General features: G+C 48.8%; 1 protein-coding gene across 2 annotated transcripts; it reads left to right on the forward strand.

Annotated features, from left to right (window-relative positions):
* Window positions 1-861: 861 nt before the first annotated feature.
* wdr33 (WD repeat domain 33) lies at window positions 862-24,541 on the forward strand. Of its 2 annotated transcripts, none has more exons than XM_038719167.1 (21): window positions 862-1,065; window positions 5,040-5,258; window positions 6,460-6,528; window positions 6,666-6,770; window positions 6,973-7,068; window positions 7,998-8,149; window positions 14,080-14,177; window positions 14,509-14,635; window positions 14,722-14,876; window positions 16,247-16,325; window positions 16,414-16,524; window positions 16,615-16,709; window positions 16,789-16,875; window positions 18,716-18,855; window positions 19,017-19,172; window positions 19,371-20,180; window positions 20,262-20,319; window positions 20,449-20,773; window positions 20,857-21,020; window positions 21,411-21,590; window positions 23,940-24,541. In XM_038719167.1, the coding sequence occupies exons 2-21, from the start codon at window positions 5,055-5,057 to the stop codon at window positions 24,086-24,088; spliced, it is 3,360 nt and encodes a 1,119-aa protein (XP_038575095.1). In that variant the 5' UTR covers window positions 862-1,065; window positions 5,040-5,054; the 3' UTR covers window positions 24,089-24,541. The 2 variants fall into 2 exon arrangements, with proteins under 2 accessions (XP_038575095.1, XP_038575094.1); XM_038719166.1 differs by having other exon boundaries at window positions 863-1,065; window positions 19,368-20,180.
* Window positions 24,542-24,632: the final 91 nt, after the last annotated feature.

Consider the following 24,632-nt stretch of genomic DNA (forward strand, 5'->3'; position numbering starts at 1 on the left):
GTGTTGGGACCGACTCTGTGGGGCGCTCCTCCCACAGACCTTGGCTCCGGTGTCTCCGTTAAAGACTTTTATTAAAGCAGGCCTTTACTCAGATATTAAATGTGTCCAATCTTGAATCCAACATAGTGCGTCCTCGTCGCTTTGGATGCCTTATGAAGGAGTTCACCGTCACTTTCTGTGTCCCCTGTGTGGCACAGAAGAACAGCCACAAAGCATACCTACTGTGCGTCATGTATTTCAGGTAAATCAAATGATTGTGTCAGAGTTTTCTTCCTGTTTCCAGCAGGTGACGCTATGAGCTTGAGTGAATATCGGCCTGCAGATGTGTTCAGGGCGGGACTCTTATCAAACATGTAAAGTTTGGTGCAGATGTGAGCATGTAAAGAACTTCCTGTTTCAATCTGCACCATCGATTTTCTACGCCACGCCACAAACACGCCCTTTGGCGAAATCTCACAGATAGCACAACTTTTCATCGTCAATACCTTTAGATTGCACAGCGAAAATACGAAGTCTATCCGATTAATTCCATCGGAGGAGTTCGTTAAAGTAATGGACCTGTAAATGGTGAAAAATTGTCTAAAATTGCACTCTCAATTCAAAATGGCGGACTTCCTGTTGGGTCTATGTTAAGAAGCTTTTTTGTGTGTCTTGGGATGCACATGCGTGGGAAACTAAATTTATTTGACGAGACATTTTGTTTTATTTTATTCCGATCAAAGATCCGAGATGTTGGATGTTATTTTTGTGTACAGACACTGAAAACAACAAACGCCTTCTACTAACAGAGAATCTAAAACTCAGTCTCCCAGAATCCTTTGCGCGATCACGGCGCGATCTCCCGCCCGCTGTGAAAATCTCCCGGCATGCTTTTCTGCAGGGCCGAGAAGAAGAAGAAGAAGAGGCGTCATGATGGAGTCCGCTGGTGGCTAACGTGATAAAAACCTTCTTTAACTCCAGTTGAATAAAGTTTGAGCCGCTCATGTTTGTTCAGAGCAAAGCTTAACGGAAGAATCTGCCGGTTAATGAGAGCTAGGTAGATAAACTCTGCAGCGGAGACTGTCGGTGAGTGTTTTAGCTGCAGCGCGTTGTTGTTGTTGTAACACCGGGCCGCCATTTACCTCCGCAACCAAACACAACACAACACCCCTGAACACAGCGCCCAGCGCGGCGCTTTATCCGGATTAAAACGCCACATTTAGCTGCACTCGTAGTCCGGAGACACCAGCGGGGGGCAGCGCCGTGTTTACAGGCTCCAGGACCTGCTAACGGCTAGCCTGTTAGCAACGTTAGCCGCGCAAGCTAACCGTGTTAGCAGCAGCAGCGTCTCCCGGTAACTTCAGCGTGCTAAGGGTTCTCAATAAACCGCTGTGTTCTGGAGAACCCGCTGAGTGACTGCCTGTAACTTCGTGTTTAAACCTTGTGTCCGGCTCTTAGCTCTTAGCTCACAGCGAGCTAGCGTTAGCTCCGTGCTAGCTGCCGGATTAGCAGCGGAACCTCGTGTTTCAGACAGTTTGGTGTCCGCGGTTCCTCTCGGGGACTCCAGCTGTGTACCGGGTTTGTGAGGACCCTTAGTGTCCGGGTGAAGGGCTTCAGCGTTAACAGGTGGAGTTCAGTGAGTGATGGAGGTGCAGCAGGTTCTGGTCCTGCTGGTCCTGTGTTGCTGGCTCATGTGGTCAGACGGGTTGTGGCTTCAGGTCTGAGATCAGGACCTGGTGTATAATCTGGGTTGGCTCATTGCAGAGCTGCTGTCTTCAGTTGGGACTGAGATTGGAGGAAGTTGGGCTTTCTGTGAGGTCGGAGGTCATCACTCTTCAGTACAAGATGTGTAGATGAGAAACCAACCAGTAACCAGGTGTAGATCCGTGTGATCAGCACCCGCCACGCTCCAGACATCAGGAGACCGAACCTGACAGTAACTGAGCGTCAGGCGGCTTTCCTGTCTGCTTTTTTTTCCAGCGTTAAACACTTAATTTCCTGAATTCTGGTGGAAATGTTATGCAAAGGGAAACAAAACTCAGGCGCCACGTGACGATAGAACATATAAAATAAAACCGAATATAAAGCAGTGTTTGAGTTTGAAAGCTGTCTGTTTCTTTGCTTCATGTTTCTGTCTTCCCTCCTGGGGAGGTGACCTCTGGCTGCTTTTCACCTCCACCAGAACTGAATTCAGTCAGAAACTCCTGGACTTTCACAGCTCCTGTGTTTCAGCAGCTTCTCTGCAGAATCAGTTAACAACATCACTTAAACTTTTGTTTTCCAGTGCGAGAGGAAATAAATGTGTGAAAAGCGTCGGTGCGTGAGAGTCGGCAGCTCTGCGCTGTGTGGCCCCTGTGATTTCCTCTTAATTTAGCCTCGGACTGCTCCTGTTTTCTGGCTCTGGGATTATCAGCAGCCAGTTTTCTCACAGCCAAGTCTCTGAGGTCACTTAGTTTGACGCGCTGCTGTTCCTCTTCTAAAATCTAACAGACGTGTTCATACAAATGTCTGTGCTGATGCTGGTTTGTGTTGGGAGCGCAGGGAGGCGTGTCATTTCCTGTGTTTGGTGTCACGTGATTTAAAGATCTTTATCGGTCAGGGTCCAGAACGAGTCTTTAGACCCTGAGAGTCCCTTCAGAGCAGCAGGGAGGGTGTTTCAGAGATCATGTGATTTACCTGCGAGAGAAACTGGACGTAACGAGTCGTCCATCAGCTCGCTGTGACGCTCGGGTTAAACGAGTTGGGTCTGCAGGGACCACCTCTGAACAGGAACCTGCTTCAGCAGAACAGCTGAGCGATCAGAAAGCTTTGTTGTGTAGTATTTTCCATGTGCGGTGGTGGTCAGGTGCCAAACATCAGTAACTGTAAAGATGGAATAAACGTTTCTTACACTTCAGATTAGTGTTAGAGGGGAGGACTGGGATTAAAAATGAAGAATAATAAATGCACGCAGCTACACTTATGAGGAGGCGGTCAGCTAGTGTTGTATATAAAACTGTCTTCACCTTTAAACGCTGTTACAGCAGGTGTGGACGCGTGTTTGGTCTTGTTGATGTCGGTGCTAAAGAGTTCCTGCGTCACTGATGCAGATTTATTACCGTCCTGTCAGTCCGTCTTGGTTCCTCAGAGAGCTCGGTCAGACGTCAGCTGCGTTCTAGTGAGCGACAAACAAAGTCTGATGCGCTCTACAGGTACATCAGAGCTGCTGTTTGATAGGCTGAGAGATCAGCTGATCAGTCTAAGAACAGCGATCCCCGTGTGAATCCTCAGCAGTGGAACCGGACCCAGCCTGGTTCTATCTGGACTTTAGCACTCGGTCTGCCCCCCCCGGTGGTGGTCGCTCAGTGAAACGGGGATCACAGCGTGGGTTTAGACGCAGCAGGTGGTGTCGTTGGCTGACCTGCGCTCAGTACTGATCAGCACACGTCACAGGGAGTGTTTGTATGCTGCGTTCACTGACGGCGGGAGTTCTCGCTGTCACCAGCTGGTTGTTAGTAGCAGACACTCAGACGTGTTCCGGTGTTACAGATAAAAACATTACCGGGATCATAAATGAACACAGAGAGAGAGCAGTAGTCACATCGCAGAAGAACACAATGTCCGGCAGTCAAATAAGCTGATTTTTGCTGATGTATACTGAAGGAAAACTTGCACACTTCCTGTTTTTCACGACTTTTCTACAAGAGAAATCTGTCTGATGTCACATAATTGAATCTGATTTAACGGTTCTTGGATAAGCAAAGTCCGTTGCTGATGGGTGACGGCGGGCTCTGCGTGCACAGCGACCAGCGATAACGTTGTTTAGCGTGAAAACCACCGACGCTGTGCGTTTGTTTGGTTCAGAGTTCTAGTTTAGTTAAAAGGCATTCGTGCTCCAGAAAGGATGGTTTGCACTCAGACCTTCCAGATCACACAGTCATTCTAGGACGCTTCATTTCAAATCAGTCAAGTCAGTCTTTTCTAACTTGGTCTCTGGCTCGGGGTCCGTCCTGCTGCGTTTCCTCCCGTCCAGGCTGAAAACGCCGCTGAGCCCGTTCTGGTTTTAACCTCCGGGGCGGCGTGTTCGTGCCGACGGGTGGAAACGATGAGATCAATGACGGCGGTAGCTTCATGTTGTTGCGTGTTTAATTTAAAAAGGACGAGGACAAACGCAGAGGACGGATGTTTCAGTGTCCCGCACAGAGACGGGTGTGGTTAGCTTAGCACAAAGATGGAACGGTTAGCGTAGCTGCACCGTAAAGAAGTCCAGCAGGAGTTCTGGTATTTAAGGCGAGACGCGGCGGGACGGCCGAGGTTTCATCCTTCACTGCTGCTCCTCAGCCGTCAGTCTGATGTTGTTGTTGTTGTTGTAGGATCTGATCAGATATTGGCTCTGTAAAGATTGATGTGTAGAACTTTACTCTTCATACGAGCTGCCGCACGTCTTCACAGGCCGTTAACTCCCGTTACAGGTCGCGGTGGATATTTTACGCAGGAAGCAGATGTTGGTTTCAGTCGTTTGACAGGCTGCGTCATTAATAAGGCGGAGAGAGGCGGGGCGAGCCGGGTGTTTACCTGTAGGTGAGTGTCCGGTGTACGACCCTGATTCCTGGCTGCGTTCTGAAGGCTTTGTTCATCCGTCATTCACGGCCCGACTTATAGAACATTTTTTTGCTGAGTTTTGATCCAGAGTTCAGTTCTGGAAATAGATGCAAATGAATTTCATTAGACGCGGCCTCATTTGCATATTTAAACATCACACTTCAGAACACCTGTAATCCAAAGAGTCGTTACTGAGGAAGGTTCGACGGTGAAATGTGGTTTGCTCTGTGCACCTCTCTGCACGCGCCCGGTGTTGATGACCTCAGAGGAAGCGCTCCTCTGTTGACGTTACTGTGTCCTCCTCTTCCTGTCTCACCTGTCTCACCTGTCCTCGGTGGTCCCGTCCTCCTTGTTTTTCGTCGCTCCTGCTTCAAATCCTGGTTCTTGTTCTGTACATGTAGTTTCTCGGTGTTTGTGTTGAAGCTGTTTGACCCTCTCCTGGTGAAACTGACCACCTGGTGTCCCCCTCCCCCCCGCAGGTATAGTGGGTCACCATGGCGACGGACATCGGCTCGCCGCAGCGGTTCTTCCACATGCCGCGCTTCCAGCACCAGGCGCCGCGGCAGGTCTTCTACAAGAGGCCGGACTTCGCCCAGCAGCAGGCGATGCAGCAGCTCACCTTCGACGGGAAGCGCATGAGGAAGGCCGTCAACCGCAAGACCATCGACTACAACCCGTCGGTCATCAGATACCTGGAGGTCAGTGCAGCCAGGGCGTCTCTATCGACCAGCTGATCGGGGAGTTAGTGAGCTCGTAGTTTGTGTCGTCAGCAGTGAAATAATCCTAAAGCTTAAAGGTCTTTTTATCAGGGATCAAATCCACTGTTATTATTGTTGTTGTTGTTGAAGCAGCTGTTGTGTATTTCTGTTACTGTGTGAAATCAGAAAGAGCTTTAATGCCAAGTAGGAAAAGTTTTCTGTACTGTACAGTAGACAGAAATATATTTAAAATATGTCAAACAGACGGCTAAAAGAATAACGAGGAAAAAGACGACGTGGCAGCTGTTTACATGAGCATCAGAGGATTTAAAATTTATAAAGAATAATAAGGACAAGGTGCAACACGGCAGTTCATCATCAGCTGAGTCTTCACAGCGACTCTTTATCTGTCTGCAGCTTCCTGTTCGATCATGTTGAAGAGGCTCAGTAGATTTTATTCATTTGTGAAAATGTTCTGCAGAGAGAGAGAGAGAGAGGTCCACAGACACACCGTCCTCTGCAGAAGTTTTAGCCGTTTTGGGGAAAACGCTGTAAACCAGCAAATGAGTCTTTTTTTCAAGCCGTTACGCGGCGGGCCAGAACACCGTCCAGGTATTTCAGATCTTTCGGTCCCGGTCTCCGTTTGGAAGGTTGCACCATCGATCCCGATGAACTGCCGCTGTTTTTTCTCCTTTGTTAAACAAAGTGATTAAATAAATGCAAAGTGAGTGAACAGAAGAAAAATCTGCATTAAATGCATTAAAACCGTTTTAATTCTAATGAACAGGCGAAATCTGAAGAGCTCCGTGGTTAAAACGTGTCAGTAGTAAGTAAAGCTGTCTGATCAGCTGGAAGCAGACGCGGCTGTCAAACAGCATCAGAAACTAAAAGCATCAAACTAAAGACGAGTCACTCGCGTGTAGAAAGACCTCGTGTTCACCTGTAGGGGGCGCAGTAAGAACCACCTTCATGTGTTACAGCTGCATCATGGGAGTTACACCTAAACATGTTGAAGTCCCTGCGGTTAAACTGTCTCTGCTTTTTCAACACACAGATGCAACTTTAGATTTTTACAGATATTACGTCTCGTGTGAATTAAAATCTTGAGGCTGTTGAACAGTAACGCGTCAGCGCGGTTTCTGTTTGAGGTGACTGAAGCGGCGAGCAGCGAAGGTTCTGAAGGTTCTGTTTGTGTTTGCAGAACCGTCTGTGGCAGCGAGACCATCGAGACTTCAGGGCCGTCCAGCCCGACGCGGGATGTTACAACGACGTGAGTACAGAGGCTCTGCGGCTGCTCTGAGATCAGCGCGGAGAGAGTCCGTTGATTAGCTCGTGTGTTTAACGCCGCCGCAGCTCTCAGCTCCTGGAGCCGCACACCGAATGTTAACCTTTGTGTTTGTGCTTCAGCTGGTTCCTCCGCTCGGCATGGTGAACAACCCGATGAACGCCGTCACCACCAAGTTCGTCCGAACCTCCACCAACAAAGTCAAGTGTCCCGTGTTTGTGATCAGGGTGAGCTGCTGCACCACTTCCTGTCAAAATAAAACCTCTACACTGTTTCTGCTACACCTGTATTTCACGCTTTGGCGCTTTTATTTTGAAAAGTAAAAGGATGGTCTGATATCTGAGAGCGTGGATTTGTTGTTACAGCCGTCGCTCTTGGTCACTATGGTTCACGTCTGATCTGGTTCTGTTTGTCCCCGTCTGTGCGCAGTGGACTCCTGAAGGCCGCCGCCTGGTCACCGGAGCCTCCAGCGGAGAGTTCACTCTGTGGAACGGACTCACCTTCAACTTCGAGACCATTTTACAGGTAAACACCACCTGCGGCGGGTTGTTAACGCAGCAGAGCGCCACTTCCTGTTTCTCACGCTGTGGTCGAAATCACAATGGATTCAGACAAAGTTCTTGTGTTTAGACAACTTTTAAAAAAGGAAAGACGGACACAAAAGTGTTTCTTTAAGGCGAGACGCTGCAGAAAGCCGGCAGATCAGCGTCAAACGTTGGTTTTTCACATCAAGACAGTATTTTGTGTATTACAGGTTATATTATGTTTAAATATGCAAATGAGATGGTATCTAATGGAATCTGCGCTCATTTGCATCTATTTCAAGAACTGAACTCCGGATTAAATCAGGTTCAACATTGTTTTATTTTGTTGACACTTTAGACTCAAATGTTTTCACTGAGGGGAGTTTAGATTTCTCTTTTTATTACTCATAAGTCTGTTACCACCATGTGTTCAGGAATAATTCAGGCTGCGACTGATGTAGGAATAAAGCTGCTGAAGAAGAGAGTTCAGGCTCAGAGGAAAAGGAAATTCTACACTTCTTTATTGACAAATCAATATTTACAAGCCGATATCTGATCGGATCCTTAACAACAATAGAAAGAAGAAGACAAGCTGCAGCTAAATAAACTAGTAAATGTGTATTTTGAATGTTTTCTCTGCACTGGTCTGGAGGACGACGTTAAGGAAGCCAAAGAGTCTCTAAACTGAGCCGTGCACTCGCCTTAAAGCGGAGCTTCAGTCACGCATCCTCTGTGCGTTTATTTATTAGACAGGAAGAAAAATAAATGCCATCACAGTGACATTATACATCAGAACTGTCGAGGATAACGCACAGTTAGAAACCACGTGAGTCTGGCTCAGCAGGGACGTGGCGCTCGCTGTGTTTCTGGTTCTTTCACCGTCTGTGTCGCCGGGTCCTGACCGCCTCCCCCCTCCTCTGTCCTCTGCAGGCCCACGACAGTCCGGTCCGGGCCATGACCTGGTCTCACAACGACATGTGGATGCTGACGGCGGACCACGGCGGCTACGTGAAGTACTGGCAGTCCAACATGAACAACGTGAAGATGTTCCAGGCTCACAAGGAGGCCATTAGAGAAGCCAGGTTTATACCCAATCTACCATTTTCTGTAGTTAACCCCAGTCTGTGCTGCTCACAGGCAGCGCCGCGGCGCCACGCCGCCGCCTCGCGGGGGCGGCGCCGCCTCGCCTCAGGCCTCATGTTGTTGTGGTTGATTGATGACAGATGTACGTGTGTGCTGTTGCAACACTGCAGTGATCTGTTGTTCTTCCTGATGTGGCTGATGAGCTGTTTCTCTGTGTGTTGAATAAAGTCATCCTTCATTTATCTCTAACTGCTTCTGCTGGAGAGGAGGATGGAAACCAGCACCGACCAATAATAAAGTTTAAAATAAAGTCAATAAAGAGGAGCACACCTGAACCTCATCCACAGGCAGCTGTAGATGTTTTAAATAAAGGTTTGAATTCAACATGTGCACGTTAACACAGCTTTAACCTCCCCCGTCTCCTGAAAGCCTTTTAGACACTGGGTCCTACACCTCCCATAATGCACCTGGATAGTGTCAGCAGCCACGCCCTTCACACTCCACACCTCCAGCTTCTTAGAGCCTGATGACATCACAGAGTAAAACAGGGTGATGTCATCACCTGTCGTAACGTTCTGCATCACACTGTAAGGTGTTCTGGTTATTTTGTCCACCCCTCTAAACCACAGCCTGTAATTTATCCTCAGACCCGTCACTCATTCCCATGTTGCCAGCAGAGCACTACGTTACCCATGAGCCTCAGCGAGGTGGTGACTGGTCTGTACGGAGGCCCGCTGATGCCGAGATCAGTCTGGAAATATTTAAATGGCGGCCGAGCTGCTGACGTCCTGGTTGGTTCCGTCTCGTTAGTGTAGCTTCACTTCCTGTTTCCTGATGACAGCCGACTGCTCGCCGTCGTTCAGCCTGAAATCTCTGTCCAACATTGTGAAAATAAAACGGGGTCTTTTTTTGATCCACAGCCGGGACAGACTTCAGTCTGCTTCAGGTCTGTGAGCAGGTGGTCTGAGAGTCGGGCAGGACGCAAAGATGGAGAAACAGTTTCCCCTATATGCTTTCGAATCATGGCCGCCGCTACAAAAATGTCCCACCATCACTAAACTGTGCTCGGCTCGCTGCTTCTCCTCGCTCTATCAGAACATCCTCGGACAGCTGCTGCTACCGGGCGGCGTCACTCCTGTGAGTGTTTGACTGTCCGAGCGGCAGGAAGTGACGTTGAACGCGAGCGGAGGAAATATTCTGGCAGTAAATGTGTCAGTTAGAGCGTGTCGGCTTCTCGGATTTGAATGTGCAGATAGGGCTGGACGAATGGGCAAAAATGTTACCGCGATAAAAAGTTTCAGATCTTTCCATATCGATAATTATCCCGATCAAATCGTTCATTTGAGTTTAAGTCATCACTTGTGGATCAGTTCACAAATCTCAGGTCGAACATTCACAACAGTTCTGATAAAATCTTTGTAAACAAATATGCAGGAGTGAAAAGACGTAAAAGCTTTTTCAGTCCTTTTTCCTCAACAAAATAAACATCTTAATACAAGACTTGCGTCCTAATTAGTGCGCGACTCAAGTGAACATTTGTTATATTGTCAGTGAAAAAAATGAGATTGCGATAATTGTTGTTTTATTGTCCAGCCCTATGTGCAAATAAAATGCAGCTCAGAAGGGAGGAGGTTTCTCACGCTGCCTGTTTTATATTAATGACACAGATAAATGTCAGAAGCTGTAAAATGAAGACACAAAACATTCGTCTCTCTAATGATTCTGAGGTCATATCAACAGAGTTTCAGGGGGCGACGCCCAAAACATGCTGAGCCGTCACTGTAAACTGACTGAGCTTTAGAACCAACCAGATCACTTTCTGCAGATCTAAAGGTTGCAGTTCCTCTTTGGCTGTTATTTATTATCTGCTCCAACTATCTGTTCAGAGAGATGGTGAAAATAATGTGATGTGAAATTACATAGTTTTCATCCAAACCCCCCCTGACCACGCCCCCTGAAGCTCTTGTATGTGCACCGCGTGCTCGTGGACACCGGAGCGCTGCCGCTGCCTCGCTCCATCCCAGGGGAAACACGTTTCAGCCACGAAGAAGAGTTTTACTGTTAGACATTTAGACAGTTTCTGTTTGAGTCCGTGACTTCATTTAGATTCTGTGGTCTCTCAGGTTCCCGATCTGTGCCAGAGGCCACTACAACTCTGTAACACAAGCCCCTAACGCCAAAGATGGCGGTTACCCCGCCCCTCCTGCTGGAAGGCCAATCGTCTGCCTTAACAGCCACGGCGGGAAACATTTCAGCCAGTCGTGTGGTTCCACTGATGTAAGGGTCTACCGCACACGTGCAGGGAAAAACACTTTACACCTGCTTTTGGGGCAAAGTCCTCAAACTGGTTCAGATTTTCCTGCTGATCCAGCAGGTTTTATGTCCCGGTGAGTTACGCCGTTCATTTAGAGAGAGACCTGGTCCTGCTGGTCCCAGATACCTGACCAACATGGCTGCTGAGTGCACTTCCTGTTTAGTTCTGTTGTTGGGTCACTGGTCAGGGGCCCCGCGGGGTCAGGGGCCAGTGGGGCCGTGCGGAGATCTGTTTGTATCTGGTTCTTGTTCCGTATTTCAGCTGCGGCCCGGTCCAGCGATAAAGACCTCAGAACCTGGACTACAGGATCCCTTTGAGCTGCACGCCAGCCGTTACTCCCGCGATCTCTTCATCTGTTGTTCGTTTATTGTTTACTTTATAAAAAGCGTTTTAAAAATACCGTCACAGTTTCCAGAGTCCAACACGGCGTCTTCACGTCTCCCGCAGGTTCAGCGGACTGAGAACTCGCCGGAGAATCTGACCTCAGTTCTGTCCTTTGACCAATCGATGAGGTGTTTTGGCTCCAGGTGGTCTCGCCTGTGGTCTCGTGGTCTGGGTGAAGCGTCGTCCAGCTCTAAGCGGACCATCCTCTGTCTCGCCTCTCTCGTGGTCTCAGTCCGGTCTGACAGGATCCGTCTCTGAGGTCCAGACCTCGCTGTCTCTAGATTCTATCAGGACCTCGTGTTCCACCAGGTGAAGTCGTCCTGGTAGAACCTGGACTCTGCAGGCCGACGGCACGCTGAACCGAGTCCCGGCTGGACGTTCGTGATGCGGCGACGCGTCGTTCAGTCCGATCAGACTGAACCTGGTCTGCAGACCGTGTCCGAGCTGCTGCAGCTTCATGGACAGGGTTCTGGTTCTGGACTCGGTCGTGGGCCTAAGCCTGTCCCAGATGGTTGGACTCGTTTAAAGGAAAGGAAGTTGTTTGTAGAGGCTCGTTAAAACGCTGGTTTTGTTAGTCTGGTTCAGGCTGCTGCGCTCAGTCTGTTCTCTGGTTGTCTCTCAGGTGGATTAATGAGACATTTACTTCCAGGGCCTGTTGGTCTCCTCACGGTCTCTGTGGACCTGATGGTCTCTGTGACTCCAGTGCACGTGGGTTCAGCTGTCCGCAGGTCTTTAAGTTCACACGTTTCGAGTGTAAACCTGGTTCTGAGCTGCAGCTGGAGATGGAGACTTCAGAAACGCTTGGTCAGGTGAAGAGACAGTAAATCACTTTAATAAGACACACAAGCTCCGAGAACCAGAACCGGATCAGGCTGTAACAGCTGTTCTCGTGCATCAGTGAGGAAACTGCAGCTTTATATGTTCAGGTAACCTGAGGCAGATCAACACAGACCTGGGATCAGCAGGCAGGAAGAGCATCACACACAAACTCCTCTGCAGGATCCGTCGGTCCGTCCTGGTCCAGGATTTACCTGAGCAGTGGTCATCGGCATCAGGCTGAAGACGAGCCGGTCGTTTTCAGCCCGAGAGCCGCAGCAGCTGCTCGAGTGACTGGATCGGGTCCCAGTGTTGAAGCTTAAGAAGCGTCTCAGCCCGACTCCAGCCACGTATTAACAAACCTGTCACGGACCAGTGAACGAGGTCTCACATCTGTCCTGAGCTCCTGAATGGCTTTAGGGTTCATCTTAAACTCTTAATCATCACCTGGAGCGCGATCAGAGTCCCCCTCACATCAGGATCCTCTGCTCTCTGAGGCCGTCATGACCTTTGACCTGTTCACAGAACGCCTTTAATGAGAGACTCTGCAGAAACCTGCTTTCAGCCCGCTGTGGTTAATTCACATATTTTGGGCTGCTGACGTCCAAACTCCACATTTAGTTTCACAATAAACATCTTTAAAAGCTGTTTTCCTGCCACTCTGAGCCTGAACTCTCCAAACTCTGCAGGTTAATTCCTGACTGTAGCTTTGTTCATAGTTTTTAATCCTGAAAACGTGGCGATGATAGATTTTTGGTTTTATGCCTGTAGACAGGATTTTCTGAGTTATGAAATAATAAAAAGAAATACTCAGTAAAAACAGTTGAGTTCAGTTCTTGAAAAAGATACTGCCTCATTTGCATATTTAAACTTTTTGTTATTGTGTTAACGTGAGTAAATAACCAGGAACGTTGTTGAACACCTAAAGAAAGACTTGCAGCACGTGACTGTGGGCGGAGAGGGATTAAACTGCAGGATGAGTGTAAACAGTAATGAAAGGCAGATGTTGTTTATGAGGCGGTTTAAGCACTCGGATAAATCGGCCCTCTGCTGTTGCTCCTGTGTGGAGACTCGATAAACTTTCTGTTTCACATCGACACAGAAAGCCAGTCTGCTGTTTCCTGTCTGTCTGTCGGTGGTTGCTGAAACGCACAGTATGAAAAGCACTAATAAATAAATCTTAGTTAAATCTGTACCCTGGTCAACAGGTGGTCTGTGTGGTGGCTTCAAGGCCCTGGAACTCTCTCCCTTTAGCCTTGAGAGCCTTGGATTCTGCTGGTATTTTAGTTTATTTGTACTGTCAGTCACTCTGGGATCCTCTCTGAACTCTAAACTTACCTGTAGCGCTGTCCAATCAGGAGCAATCAGCTGTGTAAACAGGAAGTAGCCTCCAGAAGTATCATTTTATTTCTGCAGTTTGTTTGTTATTGGCCAGCGCGTGGACGAAGACTCGGCTCGGGCCGCATCACCGTCCAGGTTTCAGACGCCGACCTTCACACAGTTACAGCGCACCAGATCACTGTCTGTTTTTCTGTAGCGGTGCAATGCATGATGGGATATACGGCTCGGGGAGCGACCGTCGGTGAGAACCTTTTTGGATTCATGAGTCGACTTTTCTCAGACATCTTGAGATGAAAAGTTAGGATTCCCGCTCAGTGGGAGGGGGACAGGTAGGACCTGCAGGGTACTGGTCCTGAGGCGCTCACTACTTCCTGGTCAGGGAGCTTCACGTGAGTCTTGATTGGTGAAACAGTGCGACTCATGTTTATTTGATGTTGAGTGCGGCTGCTGCTGCTGCGGGGGGTGATGCAAGTTGTTGGGTCGGTACGTTTGTCGTCCAGCAGGTGGAGACATTCAGACGTGTTGGAGCTCTGCAGGATCCAGCGTTTCACCTCACAGAGAGTGAAAACACACCTGCAGGACGAGCTCACGCCCGAGGAGCCGGTGATGCTGAGTCACAGCGATCGAGAGCTCATCCTGCATCAGTCCACGGTCGAGCGGACGGATCTGAACGTTTCATAGATTTAATTAATAATCTAAAACATTCACACACAAAGACCAGTTTATTAGGAACAGCTGTGTAATCGGCGCTCCTTCATGCACAGGAAGGGGTGGACGGAATAATAGAAACATGAAGAGGATGAACTGCAGACTGTTTTCTTTTTAAATGAACAGCTGCTGCTCTTCCTCTTCTGCCTGAGAGGAAGATGCTCTGACTGCACTGATTCACTTTAATTCACTGAGAAATCTCACTGGACTATTAAAGAAAGGAACCGTTAGCTGCAGCTTCAGCTTTCAGAGCGATAAATCCTGACGTGGTCCAACAGGTCAGCGGTGCCCCCCCCCCCACAGATATGTCTGCTCACATCACATGATCGATGGTGTTTCTGACTCTCTTCCTCTCGTTGTCTCCAGTTTTTCTCCCACAGATAATAAATTTGCCACCTGCTCAGACGACGGGACGGTTCGGATCTGGGACTTCATGCGCTGCCACGAGGAGCGGATCCTCAGAGGTACCAAACCAGTGGGCCAGTTCTCGCCACGTTACAGGCAGTCAGTCGGGCAGATCAGATCAATATCAGCACTGATTATAACTCACACAGAAAACAGTTTCTCAGACGCCTTTCCAGCCGTTTAAAAAGGTTCTCATGAGAAATGAGTGGCCAGAATAATATTGATATAAAGTCTCTGCAGGCGTCACCTGACCAATCAGGTCCCTGCAAACACGGAGCCACGCCCCCTCATTATCATAGAAACACAGGAAAGAGAAAAGGAGCAAAATACTAACTTATTAAAAATGATCCTAGACTGAATGTGAAATAATGTGAAGGTGTGTGCGCTCAGGTCACGGCGCTGACGTGAAGTGTGTCGACTGGCATCCCACTAAAGGCCTGGTGGTCTCCGGCAGCAAAGACAGCCAGCAGCCCATCAAGTTCTGGGACCCAAAGACGGGACAGAGTCTGGCGACACTGTGAGTTCATCAGGAGGCCGTCGAGTGTTTCAGTTGAGATGAACAGGTGAAGCAGCGCCGTGTTGACTCTGTTCCTCTGTCCTCAGCCACGCCCACAAGAACACAGTGATGGAGGTGAAGTGGAACCTGAACGGCAACTGGCTGCTGACGGCGTCACGTGACCACCTGTGCAAACTGTTTGACATCAGGAACCTGAAGGAGGAGCTGCAGGTGTTCAGAGGACACAAGAAGGAGGCGACAGGTGAGTCTGAGCACAAGCGCACACACCTGAGCCTTGACCTGGTCTCTGCTGGTCTTACAAAGTCTAAAATCAAGAATCTGAATTTAAGGCCTTAAAAAGTCTTAAATACTTTGACAGGTTGATTATAACTTCAGTCCCGCTTTTAATGTGTTTTTGGGAAAAATCTGAACTGATCGTGTTGTAAAAAACTAAAACATGGAACCAGAAACCACTAATGCAACAAAACATGAACAGAAAAACAGAAAAAGTGAAGGTATGAAAAACGTACATGCAGGACTATAACGCAGGGTGGTGTGTGGTTAACGTGGCGTCTGCTCACCAGTGAACTAGCTGCCGTTAGTTACTGCAGTCAGTTTCTGGTTATGTAAATATGGGTTAGTGCAGGTTTAACATCATCGCTTCAGTTTGTAACTTTGGGTTTTAGGGCTTTAGAGTCCCTCAGAGAGAGAAACATAAAGCGTTCACATCCCCACTGATGTTCAGAAGTCACGTCAGATGGTCCGGCCCCAGCTCGGCCCTCTCTGCAGCGGCGCTGACTCCTGCGACCTCCGGGCAGCGTTTGAATGTGCGGCAACATTTAAAGCAGAGGTTCTCTGGACTTCACACGAAGCATCAGTCGAATAAAAACAGACACAGACGAGCTGTTTGAAACCACGTTCCCCGATTCTGACCTCACTAAAACCTCCAAGTGTGGAAAAGACAAGACGTCACGTCATAATAACGTTAATAAGGGCCCGTTAACGCCGAAGTCTTAATGAGACAAAGAAAACCAGGAAGTTGACCTGCGTTTCTGGGAAAGCGAGCAGGTACAGTCAGGGTACCTGGAGTCCCATTTTTTGGACTCATGTTCAGTTGAATGTGAATAAATTAATTTACTTTGCAAGTAAGCGTGGGATTCTTTTAAAGGTCTTAAAGGGAATTCATAATGAACTTAACAAGGTCTTGAAGTCTTGAATTCAACTTGTTGAAACCTGCAGAAACCCTGAGTTGTTACCATCCTGGAAAAGGCCTGGAAAAACTCAATGATCCTGGAGAAGTTTTCTAAGAAGCACAAGTGTCTGAGTGGAATCTCTGTGATGTTCACGTTCAACCGGTCACGATGGTTTATTTACATCTTTCATTTGTAACAGTGTTACTCTGGGGGGGGACCTCACACCATGGGGGGGGCCCTCTCTGGGGGGGGGGCCCTCTCTGGGGGGCACACCATGGGGGGGGCCCTCTCTGGGGGGGCACACATGTTCCTGCGCTGTGTTTATAATGTGGCTCCAGGCGGACTGCTGGGCGGGTGGGAGACCAAACGTTGGATATAAAAAGTAAGTTGACAGTTTCAGCTTTAAACTGAACTCCTTCTGTCTGTGTGGTGTCCTCAGCGGTGGCCTGGCATCCCGTCCACGAGGGCCTGTTTGCCAGCGGCGGCTCTGACGGCTCCCTGCTCTTCTGGCACACGGGGTAAAGACCATGAAACTGACCCAGAGTCAGCTGTTCCAGGTATTTTGTCCAGCCCTGGTGGTTTTGAACGTGTTGGTGTTTGTTTCAGGGTGGAGAAGGAGGTCGGAGGGATGGAGATGGCTCATGAGGGGATGATCTGGAGTCTGGCCTGGCACCCGCTGGGCCACATCCTCTGCTCCGGCTCCAACGACCACACCAGGTACATGTACTACATAAATACACTGTACACATGAACAGTACGGGGTCTCCAGGGTTTAAGCTTTTCTCTCTGTCTGTTTGTGTTCTGCAGTAAGTTCTGGACCAGGAATCGACCGGGCGATAAGATGAGAGACCGTTACAACCTCAACCTGCTGCCTGGGATGTCAGAGGACGGGATGGAGTACGGTGAGCGCAGGAGGACAAACGACACGCCGCTGTTTGTGATTGGATCACAGCTGCTGATCTCTCTGTGTGTGTGTTTCAGATGACATGGACCTGAACAGCGTGGCCTCCATCCCCGGCATGGGGATCCCCGAGCAGCTGAAGGCCGCCATGGAGCAGGAGCAGAGCAGTAAGTCTCATCCTGGAACTCAATGCAGGGACAGTCTGCAGGTTTCCAGGCTTGTTTTATTCTGGTAGTTTTTCAACCTAATTCGATTAAAAACATCAGAAACAAACTAACAGATGGAAGAATCTTGGATCAGGGTGACATTTAGGTTTCATTTGACCCATTTTTTGTTTTTAGAAATTTAAAAATGTAAAATGCAGCCGCAAGCGGCAATGATCAGGATCCTAGCCAGTCGTGAAAAAATGTATCATTTGACATTTCCAGAAGAGGAGAACAGATGCAGACGACTTGAGAGATTAAAGTGCTGAAAGAATTTGGACTTTGAGATAATTGCGGAAACGCAAACTTGTGTTGTGAATTATTTTGGTTGCATTTGATCCAAAACTGTGTTAAAAAGAAAATTTTGAGTGACTGACTTCTGAGTTAACCACCAAAGGTTGCAGTGAAGCAAACGTTAGTCACACATCAGTGGATGAGCTGAAAATATTTCAGCTCTCGAGGACGTACGGATGATTTTCTTAGATCGGAATGACAAATGTCTAGAAATTTACATTTCTTGTAATAAGCCACGCCCACTTTGAGCAGTCATTACCCAATTTTATACATCAAACCGGAATTTTTACGAATCCATGCAGCGAATTATGAGGTATAAACTTTATGCTAGTTTAGTGCCCCCTGGTGGAAGAATATCCCTGGACTGCTCAGCGAAGCTCGGGCCGAGCATCTGAGCAGACGCGTCAAGTTTGGTGACAAAAGCTTAAGCCAGTTTTGATTTACGGGCATTCTTTTGATAACTTTTGATCAGCGACGTCCGTAGATGATCCCGCCAAAGTATCAGGTCGATTGGCGAAACCGTCTGGGACGAGTTCGCAAAAATAGGTTTTAGAGAAAAGAGATAAAAAGTCAGATAATTTGACATTTTTAGAGCAGAAGAGCAAAGATGCAGATGAATCCAGAGATTAAAATAATGAAAGAAGTTCGACTCTAAAAGAAGCCGTTTTCAAGAGAATTGCCAAAACGTGAAGTTGTTACAGCGCCGCCAGAAGGTCTGTGAGGGCCGTGCTTTTTTGATACAGCATAGTATCACAATATTTTCCGTGGCCATAAGGTATTGTCACACGGACGCCAAGTGTCGATCTTTAATTATATAATTTAATTATATATATATATATATAAAATTTTACTTTTTTGGTACTATAATAAAATCTGCTTTTTCAATCTGTTAGTTTTCCTTTGAGGACACAATTTAAATTGGAAAAAAGTAATAAATTCCAATAAATCTATTATATCTAAATATTGTATCGTGGTAATCTGGTGATTCCCACCCCTAGTTTTCGTGGAACAGTTTTTGCTGCCCAAACACTTTTAGCAGCGAAAAGAAAGAACAAACAATGAGAACAAAACCAACAGGGCTCCAGCAGCTTGGATCCCTAATAAAAACATGGACAGATGATTTAAACTTTTCCTTTTTGACTAAGATTTGACTTTATTCTCACAACATCAGCCACAAAATCTCAAATATTTTTTTCCCTCAGTATCAAACAAAAAGTCTCAACGTTGTTGAAAATGGTTTCTTGTTCCATAAACAAGAATTTATTAGCTGTTAATTTGGTCATTAGCATTTCACCAAAGTTTTACAAACTGTTGCTGCCACAGAGATGAGGCCCCTGATGTTTCCTCTGTACATTTCTTTGCTGATGACGCCACACTGTGAGCCGTCAAACTCATACCTCTCGACTGAAACCTTCCCGCGTGATTTATTGAAATAATTTCTTCCTGGTTTAAGTCTTAAAACGGTTCTGCTCAGTATCAGGTGTAACTCAGGTGTTACTCTTGTCTTCAGATAAAGAGGCGGCTCCTGAGGTGGAGATGTCCATCCCGGGTCTAGACTGGGGCATGGACGAGGTCATGGGCAAAGACACCAAGAAGGTCCCGCAGAAGAAAGTACCGTATGCCAAACCGATCCCAGCCCAGTTCCAACAGGTAAACACCTGAGCACTCAGGCACACCTGGACATTTATCAACCATGAAGCTGTTGAAATGTCAACATATTCTCACTCTCACGAGTTCTGAAGTTGTAATGACGTCGGCGACGTAGAAACCTGTGTGAGTGTTGTGGACTGAACTCCTTCGTCTCTCCTCAGGCCTGGGCAGAGAACAAAGTTCCCATGATGCCGCCTGGTGGCGAAATGTCCAAGGACCGGAAGATGGAGCAGAAAGTGGACTCGAAGAAGAAAAGTCAGGCGGAGATGGAGCAGGAGATGGCGGCTCTGCAGTACACCAACCCCATGCTGCTGGAGGTGGGCTCAGTCAGAGGATCAGATCCTGATTCAGGACTCAGTTTCAGCTTTGTTTTTAAATTTAAAAACAAAGAAATGAAACTTTTAATTTGAAGATGAGAAAATAAACTTCAGTTTAACTGTAAAATGAATCAGCAGGTCATCTTCAGAAACTTTGTCCTGATGTTCCTTTGTTTTCTTTGTTTCTCGCCGCAGCAGATGAAGATGGACCGGATGAACACAGACGGGAACATGGGCCCCCCACAGGGACCGGGCCCTATGCCCCCCTTCCCCGGTCCCGGAGGTCCTGGGGGCCCAATGCCACCTGGTCAGCAGGGCTTTCCTCCAAACATGCCTCCTCAGCAGATGCCCAACAACATGGGGCCTCCCATGGGCCCCGGAGGCATGCAGCCTCCTTTCATACCTCCTGGACAGATGGGGCCTCCCTCTGGACCACAGCCTCACCAGGGGCCCCCTCAGGGCATGATGGGACCACCAGACATGCAAGGACCCCAAGGTATGCAGAGACACCCTGGCCCTCCCAGAAACATGGGGCCCCAAGGGCCTCACGGTATGGGACCCAGAGGGATGCAAGGGCCTCCTGGTGGGATGATGGGCCCCCCTCTTCGAGGAATGGGTCCAAGGGATCCTCAGGGGCCTCCACCTCAGGGGGGCATGATGCCACCCCAGGGGAACATGATGGGGCCTCAGGGTCCCATGCAGGGTGGGATGATGGGGCCCCCACCCAGGACACACGGCAACATGCCAAACAACTATGGGATGGGCAACATGCAGGGGCCCCCGGGGGGAATGCACGGGCCTCCAGGAAACATGCAGGGGCCCCCTGGTAACATGCAAGGACCCCATGGAAACATGCAGGGGCCCCCTGGTAACATGCAGGGACCACATGGGAACATGCAGGGGCCCCAAGGAAACATGCAGGGGCCCCCAGGAAACATACAAGGACCCCACGGAAACATGCAGGGGCCTCCAGGAAACATGCAGGGGCCCCCATACATGCAGCACCAGGTGAGTTCACGTTCAGTTTCATGTCGAGTCATCAGGACCAGTTTCTGCAGGACTCTTAAGAATCTGATTTGGTCTTTCCAGGGTCAGAACTCGGGGCCCATGATGCACGGGATGGGGCAGCAGGGGCCCAACAACAAAGGTAAGACCCCACAGAGAAGTTTGGACCTGCAGATCAGTGAAAAACAGTTTAAAGCTCCTGGTTCCCGGTTTACGTCAGAACGGGTCCTAACTAGTCCTAAAAAAACACTGTTGACTCTTCTCATCTAAGGAGACCCTCGGGGGCCGCCGCCCAACCACCACATGGGCCCTCCTGACCGGCAGGGTCCCGGAGGTCCAGCAGGACCAGACCAGGGCTCAGGTTCCTACTGGGGGGACAACCAGCAGGGTCGCCGTGGACCGCAGGACTTTGATGGAGGCCAGGAGTTCCACGGTAGAGGGGAGGAGGGCTGGAGACCAGGACCAGGATACCAGGGTGGAGGAGGAGGAGGAGGGGGCCACAGGGGGGGAGGACACAGAGGAGGAGGGAGCGGAGGGAACTGGGGCCCCGAGGAAAGGTTCAGCGGAGGAGAGTTCAGAGGACGCAGAGACGACAGGTGAGACACTTTTCTTCTAAACCTGGACCTGCAGGGTCTCAGAGGTGTGAGCTGGTCTGAACTGGACTCACTTGGTCTTTCAGGTTCAGAGGAGGAGGCCCCGGCCGGCCCGGAGGTCGAAGTTACCCTGACGAGTACGGGGGCCAGGAGGAGGGCTTTGACGGCCCGGAGGAGATGGGTCGAGGCTGGGACAACGGGGGCAGAGGGAGGCCGCCTCGAGGAGGAGGTCCACCCAGAGGAGGAGGAGGTGAGAGGAACCAGAACTGGTTTCTGTTCTGTCCTGGGACCCCGGTCTGAAGAGACCGATGGTCATTTAGTGCAGCACAGATCATTTAGGATGATGAGCCCGCAGCCAGACTACAGTTCCCATCAGCCCCGTCACCTCCTGCTGTTTCAGTGTGAAGCACTTCCTGATTCTGCACAAATAAACTCGCCTCCGTCCGTGAAGTTCTTAAAAAGTTAAACTCAGGACTGAAGAGGAGGTTTTGTTTTAGAATAAAAGTGTTTCAGAACCTGGTTTTTGGTGAACTTGTAGTCCGACATGAAAACTGGGAGCCGACATTTCTCCGTCTGAAACCAGAGCACTGAATCATTTCTCTGCAGACTCTTATTGTGGCGGTTGTCTTCCTGTCTGCAGGGCACGACGGTTATCGAGACGGTCAGCAGATGCATGATGGGTCATCTCCGGCCGGTCGCGAGCGCTCCTCCTCCCTGCAGGGGATGGACATGGCGTCTCTGCCGCCCCGGAAGCGTCCGTGGCAGGACGGGCCGGGAACCGGAGACCCCCGAGAGCGAGAGTCCCCGGGGGCCGACGGAGGTAAAACCTGCAGAGGAGCTTTCCTGTAGCAACCCTGATGGACCCTGCGGCCTGTAGGGGGCGCTGCAGAGTCCCTTTATTTATTTCAGATTGTTGGAATATTTAATAATAAACTAAATCATCCTAAAGTTAAAACATTTAATTTACCGTAATGTAAACTATATAAAATGATATGATTAGAAAGGAGTAAATATAATGTATTTAAATCCAGGGTTAAATTGTCTTAACTTTATGGTAAGTTTGCTGCAGGTATTAAATTTGCAGATGGTGCGTTTAAGGCTGGCGGGAAAATTGTCACGCGTGTAGCGTGTATTTGTATGATTTAGATTTTGACCTCGCCATTATTACAACCCACATGTTACGTTTACGTTGACGTGACAGGCAGCCAGAAGTCCGCAGCTATCGCCAGTCGTTAAAGTTAAAGTAGGGGAAGATCCGACCGTTCTGTCAAACAGCTGCAGCCTACGTCACCTCCGCAGGTCCAAGAACGTATCTACGGGTTAAAATAACTTTCTCTCTGCAGCTTTACAGTGTGTAAGTTACTCCTCAGCAGTGTGTGAGTATGTGGACACAAACCGTAAATTCATTATTTAATCATTCTTTGAATTATTAGAAGTTTAAAGGATTGTGTTTGGTGGTTAACTGTGTTTCTCAGCTTTTCTTAACGTCAGAACAAACACTTGATGCCAAACAGCAGCCTGGTGTCAAACTGCTGAGGCACAACATGCAAAACAACAAACACCCTTTTCCTCAACACGATAAATATCTGAATAGAAAAGAAAGTGCTGATTGTTTTGGGATTCAAAAGAATCAGATATTTATTGAACATTTGTTATTTTGGAGGAAGATGCTATACAAAAACCTGAGATCAGTAATCAGCTGAGCTGCGTTCAGGCAAACATTGACATGCAGAGTAAGAGAAGGACGCAGATGTTTGGGCTGCGCTCAGAATAACAGACTGTAGAAACCCGTGTGACAGCTGTGCAGTGAGGAAACCTCGCTCCTGACGCGGGGTTTAACCTCCTCGTCGAGTCGGGCCCGTGCAGCACGTTCTCAGAAGCTGTTATCTTCTTGTCGGCGCTACTGAGGGACCCGCAGTATATTTTTTAACCGCCCGCTTCATTTGTGTTGGGTCCCGCGGGATCCCAGCGCGGCTCTCTGATGCACGTTAGTTTTTCTTTTTCAGTCTTAGTTTGAATTAGTTTTTAATGTGCTAGTTTAGTTTTTATTTTTTGGTTAGTTTTAGTTCAGATTTTGTCGCTGCACAAAGCCAAGTTCTGACACATTGTCTAAATAAACACTACAAATAAATGAAGCACATGATACATCTACAGTAGAAAACCCTCAGATACTCAGTGGTGCCAAGAAATTCATTACCTCAGTCTGAAATACGATTGATGGAGAGCTAAGAAATTGGAAGATAGCGGAGGCCCCCCGTGGAGCCACGAACAACAGGTCTCTAGCAGCCTGAAGGCAAGTCTGACTGGAAAGCAGTTTGTTAATCAAAAAAAGGTATTAAAACAATGTGAAGCACAAAGAGACAGGCTGGCTGAGATATCAATGACCCCGTGAAACACACACTAGCTGACATGCAGTAAATATAATGACCAGCAGACAGTTGACCCAGCAGCAAGGGGAGCTCGCACTCAATGTACAAGGGGCAAGTTCGTCTTACATGCAGGATGAGCTCCAAGCCAGACCACCAGAACAGAACAAGGAAATAAAACCACCAAGACAGCGACTCTCTACCTGCAACCCGAACTAAACAGTTGTTGCATTCATATTATTTTGTCCACATGTATAAAAGATAGAAAACATATTAAAATCCCACCAACTACCAGCTGATCCCTGCCTGGGTCTCCCCGGCTAAGTTAGCCTCCCGGCGGTGGCCAGCCGCTACGCCGCGCAGCGTGCAGCTCTTCACGCGGAGGACAAAAGCAGAACACACCCGCGGCACACCAACAGGCGCCTCCAACACGCGCACCTCGAAACTGCCCGCGGCGTCGGTTCCCTCGGCTTCATATCCGCTGAAATAAATAAACGAAAACTAAGGACTTTCATTTCAGTCACTTTTAGTTTATCGCTTTTTTGTAAAGCCTCGTTTTTATTTGTATTTCAGTGAACGATGTTTTTTCACATGTAGTTTTCGTTGGTCCGCGTTTACTTTGGTTCACACACACTAAGTGGCCTAAAGTACCGGGACACGCCTCTGCACACACGTCAGGTAGCGGCCGTTTCCTTGATGCCTCATTATGTTAAACATTTGATCTGTAAAGACCTCAGAACAAACTAGACTGGAACCACAGAACACCGTCAGATCTAACCCCCCTCCCCCCCGTGTCCCTGCAGGTCGCCCCCCTCAGAGGGAGGACGGGGGCTACGGCCCGTCCGGTCGAGGTGGACGAGGCGGCTGGGGTCCCGGAGGACCGGGACCGGCCCCCAGGAGAGGAGGACCAGCACCCAGAGGACCACCGAGGGGGGGCGGACGGGGCCGGTAGTCCCGATGAAAAGCACTCCCACGATCCTCGTCTCCTGCGGTCGTCCCTCTACAGGCCCCAGACCGAGTCCAGATCCTGGAACAAACCTTCAGACGAACTTGTGGTCACGTGACACACTGAGACCTCTGCTGCTGTGAAGGACGGAGGATTGTGATTGGCCCCTGGCCGGACGGGATGATTTTAATGTAACATATTGTAGAGAACCTCCGGCTGTGTTTGTACCTCGTCTGTGTCCGAGTGAAGCTTCGTCTGCAGCTCGTCGCTGCTGCTCCTTTTTTCTAAGAGATTTCTATGTTTTCGTGTTTTCACCAGCTCCACGTGTGGACCGGGACTGATGGGGGGGGGGGGCAGGTCCTCGTGTGGACCGGGACTGAGGGGGGGGGCAGGTCCTCGTGTGGACCGGGACTGAGGGGGGGGCACTTTGTAAAATCAGTAAAAATGTGTTAAGACTCATAAGTAAGTGTTTGGTTCTTAATATTAACCGTGTTCCGGTGACGGGACCAAAGGCTTCAGCTGGAGTTTCACACGTTCACTAACAAATTCC

Source organism: Micropterus salmoides, unplaced genomic scaffold (assembly GCF_014851395.1).
Source record: "Micropterus salmoides isolate LMB-PRFRI ecotype aquatic unplaced genomic scaffold, ASM1485139v1 Ms_hic_scaffold_14, whole genome shotgun sequence".
Lineage (NCBI taxonomy): Eukaryota > Metazoa > Chordata > Actinopteri > Centrarchiformes > Centrarchidae > Micropterus > Micropterus salmoides.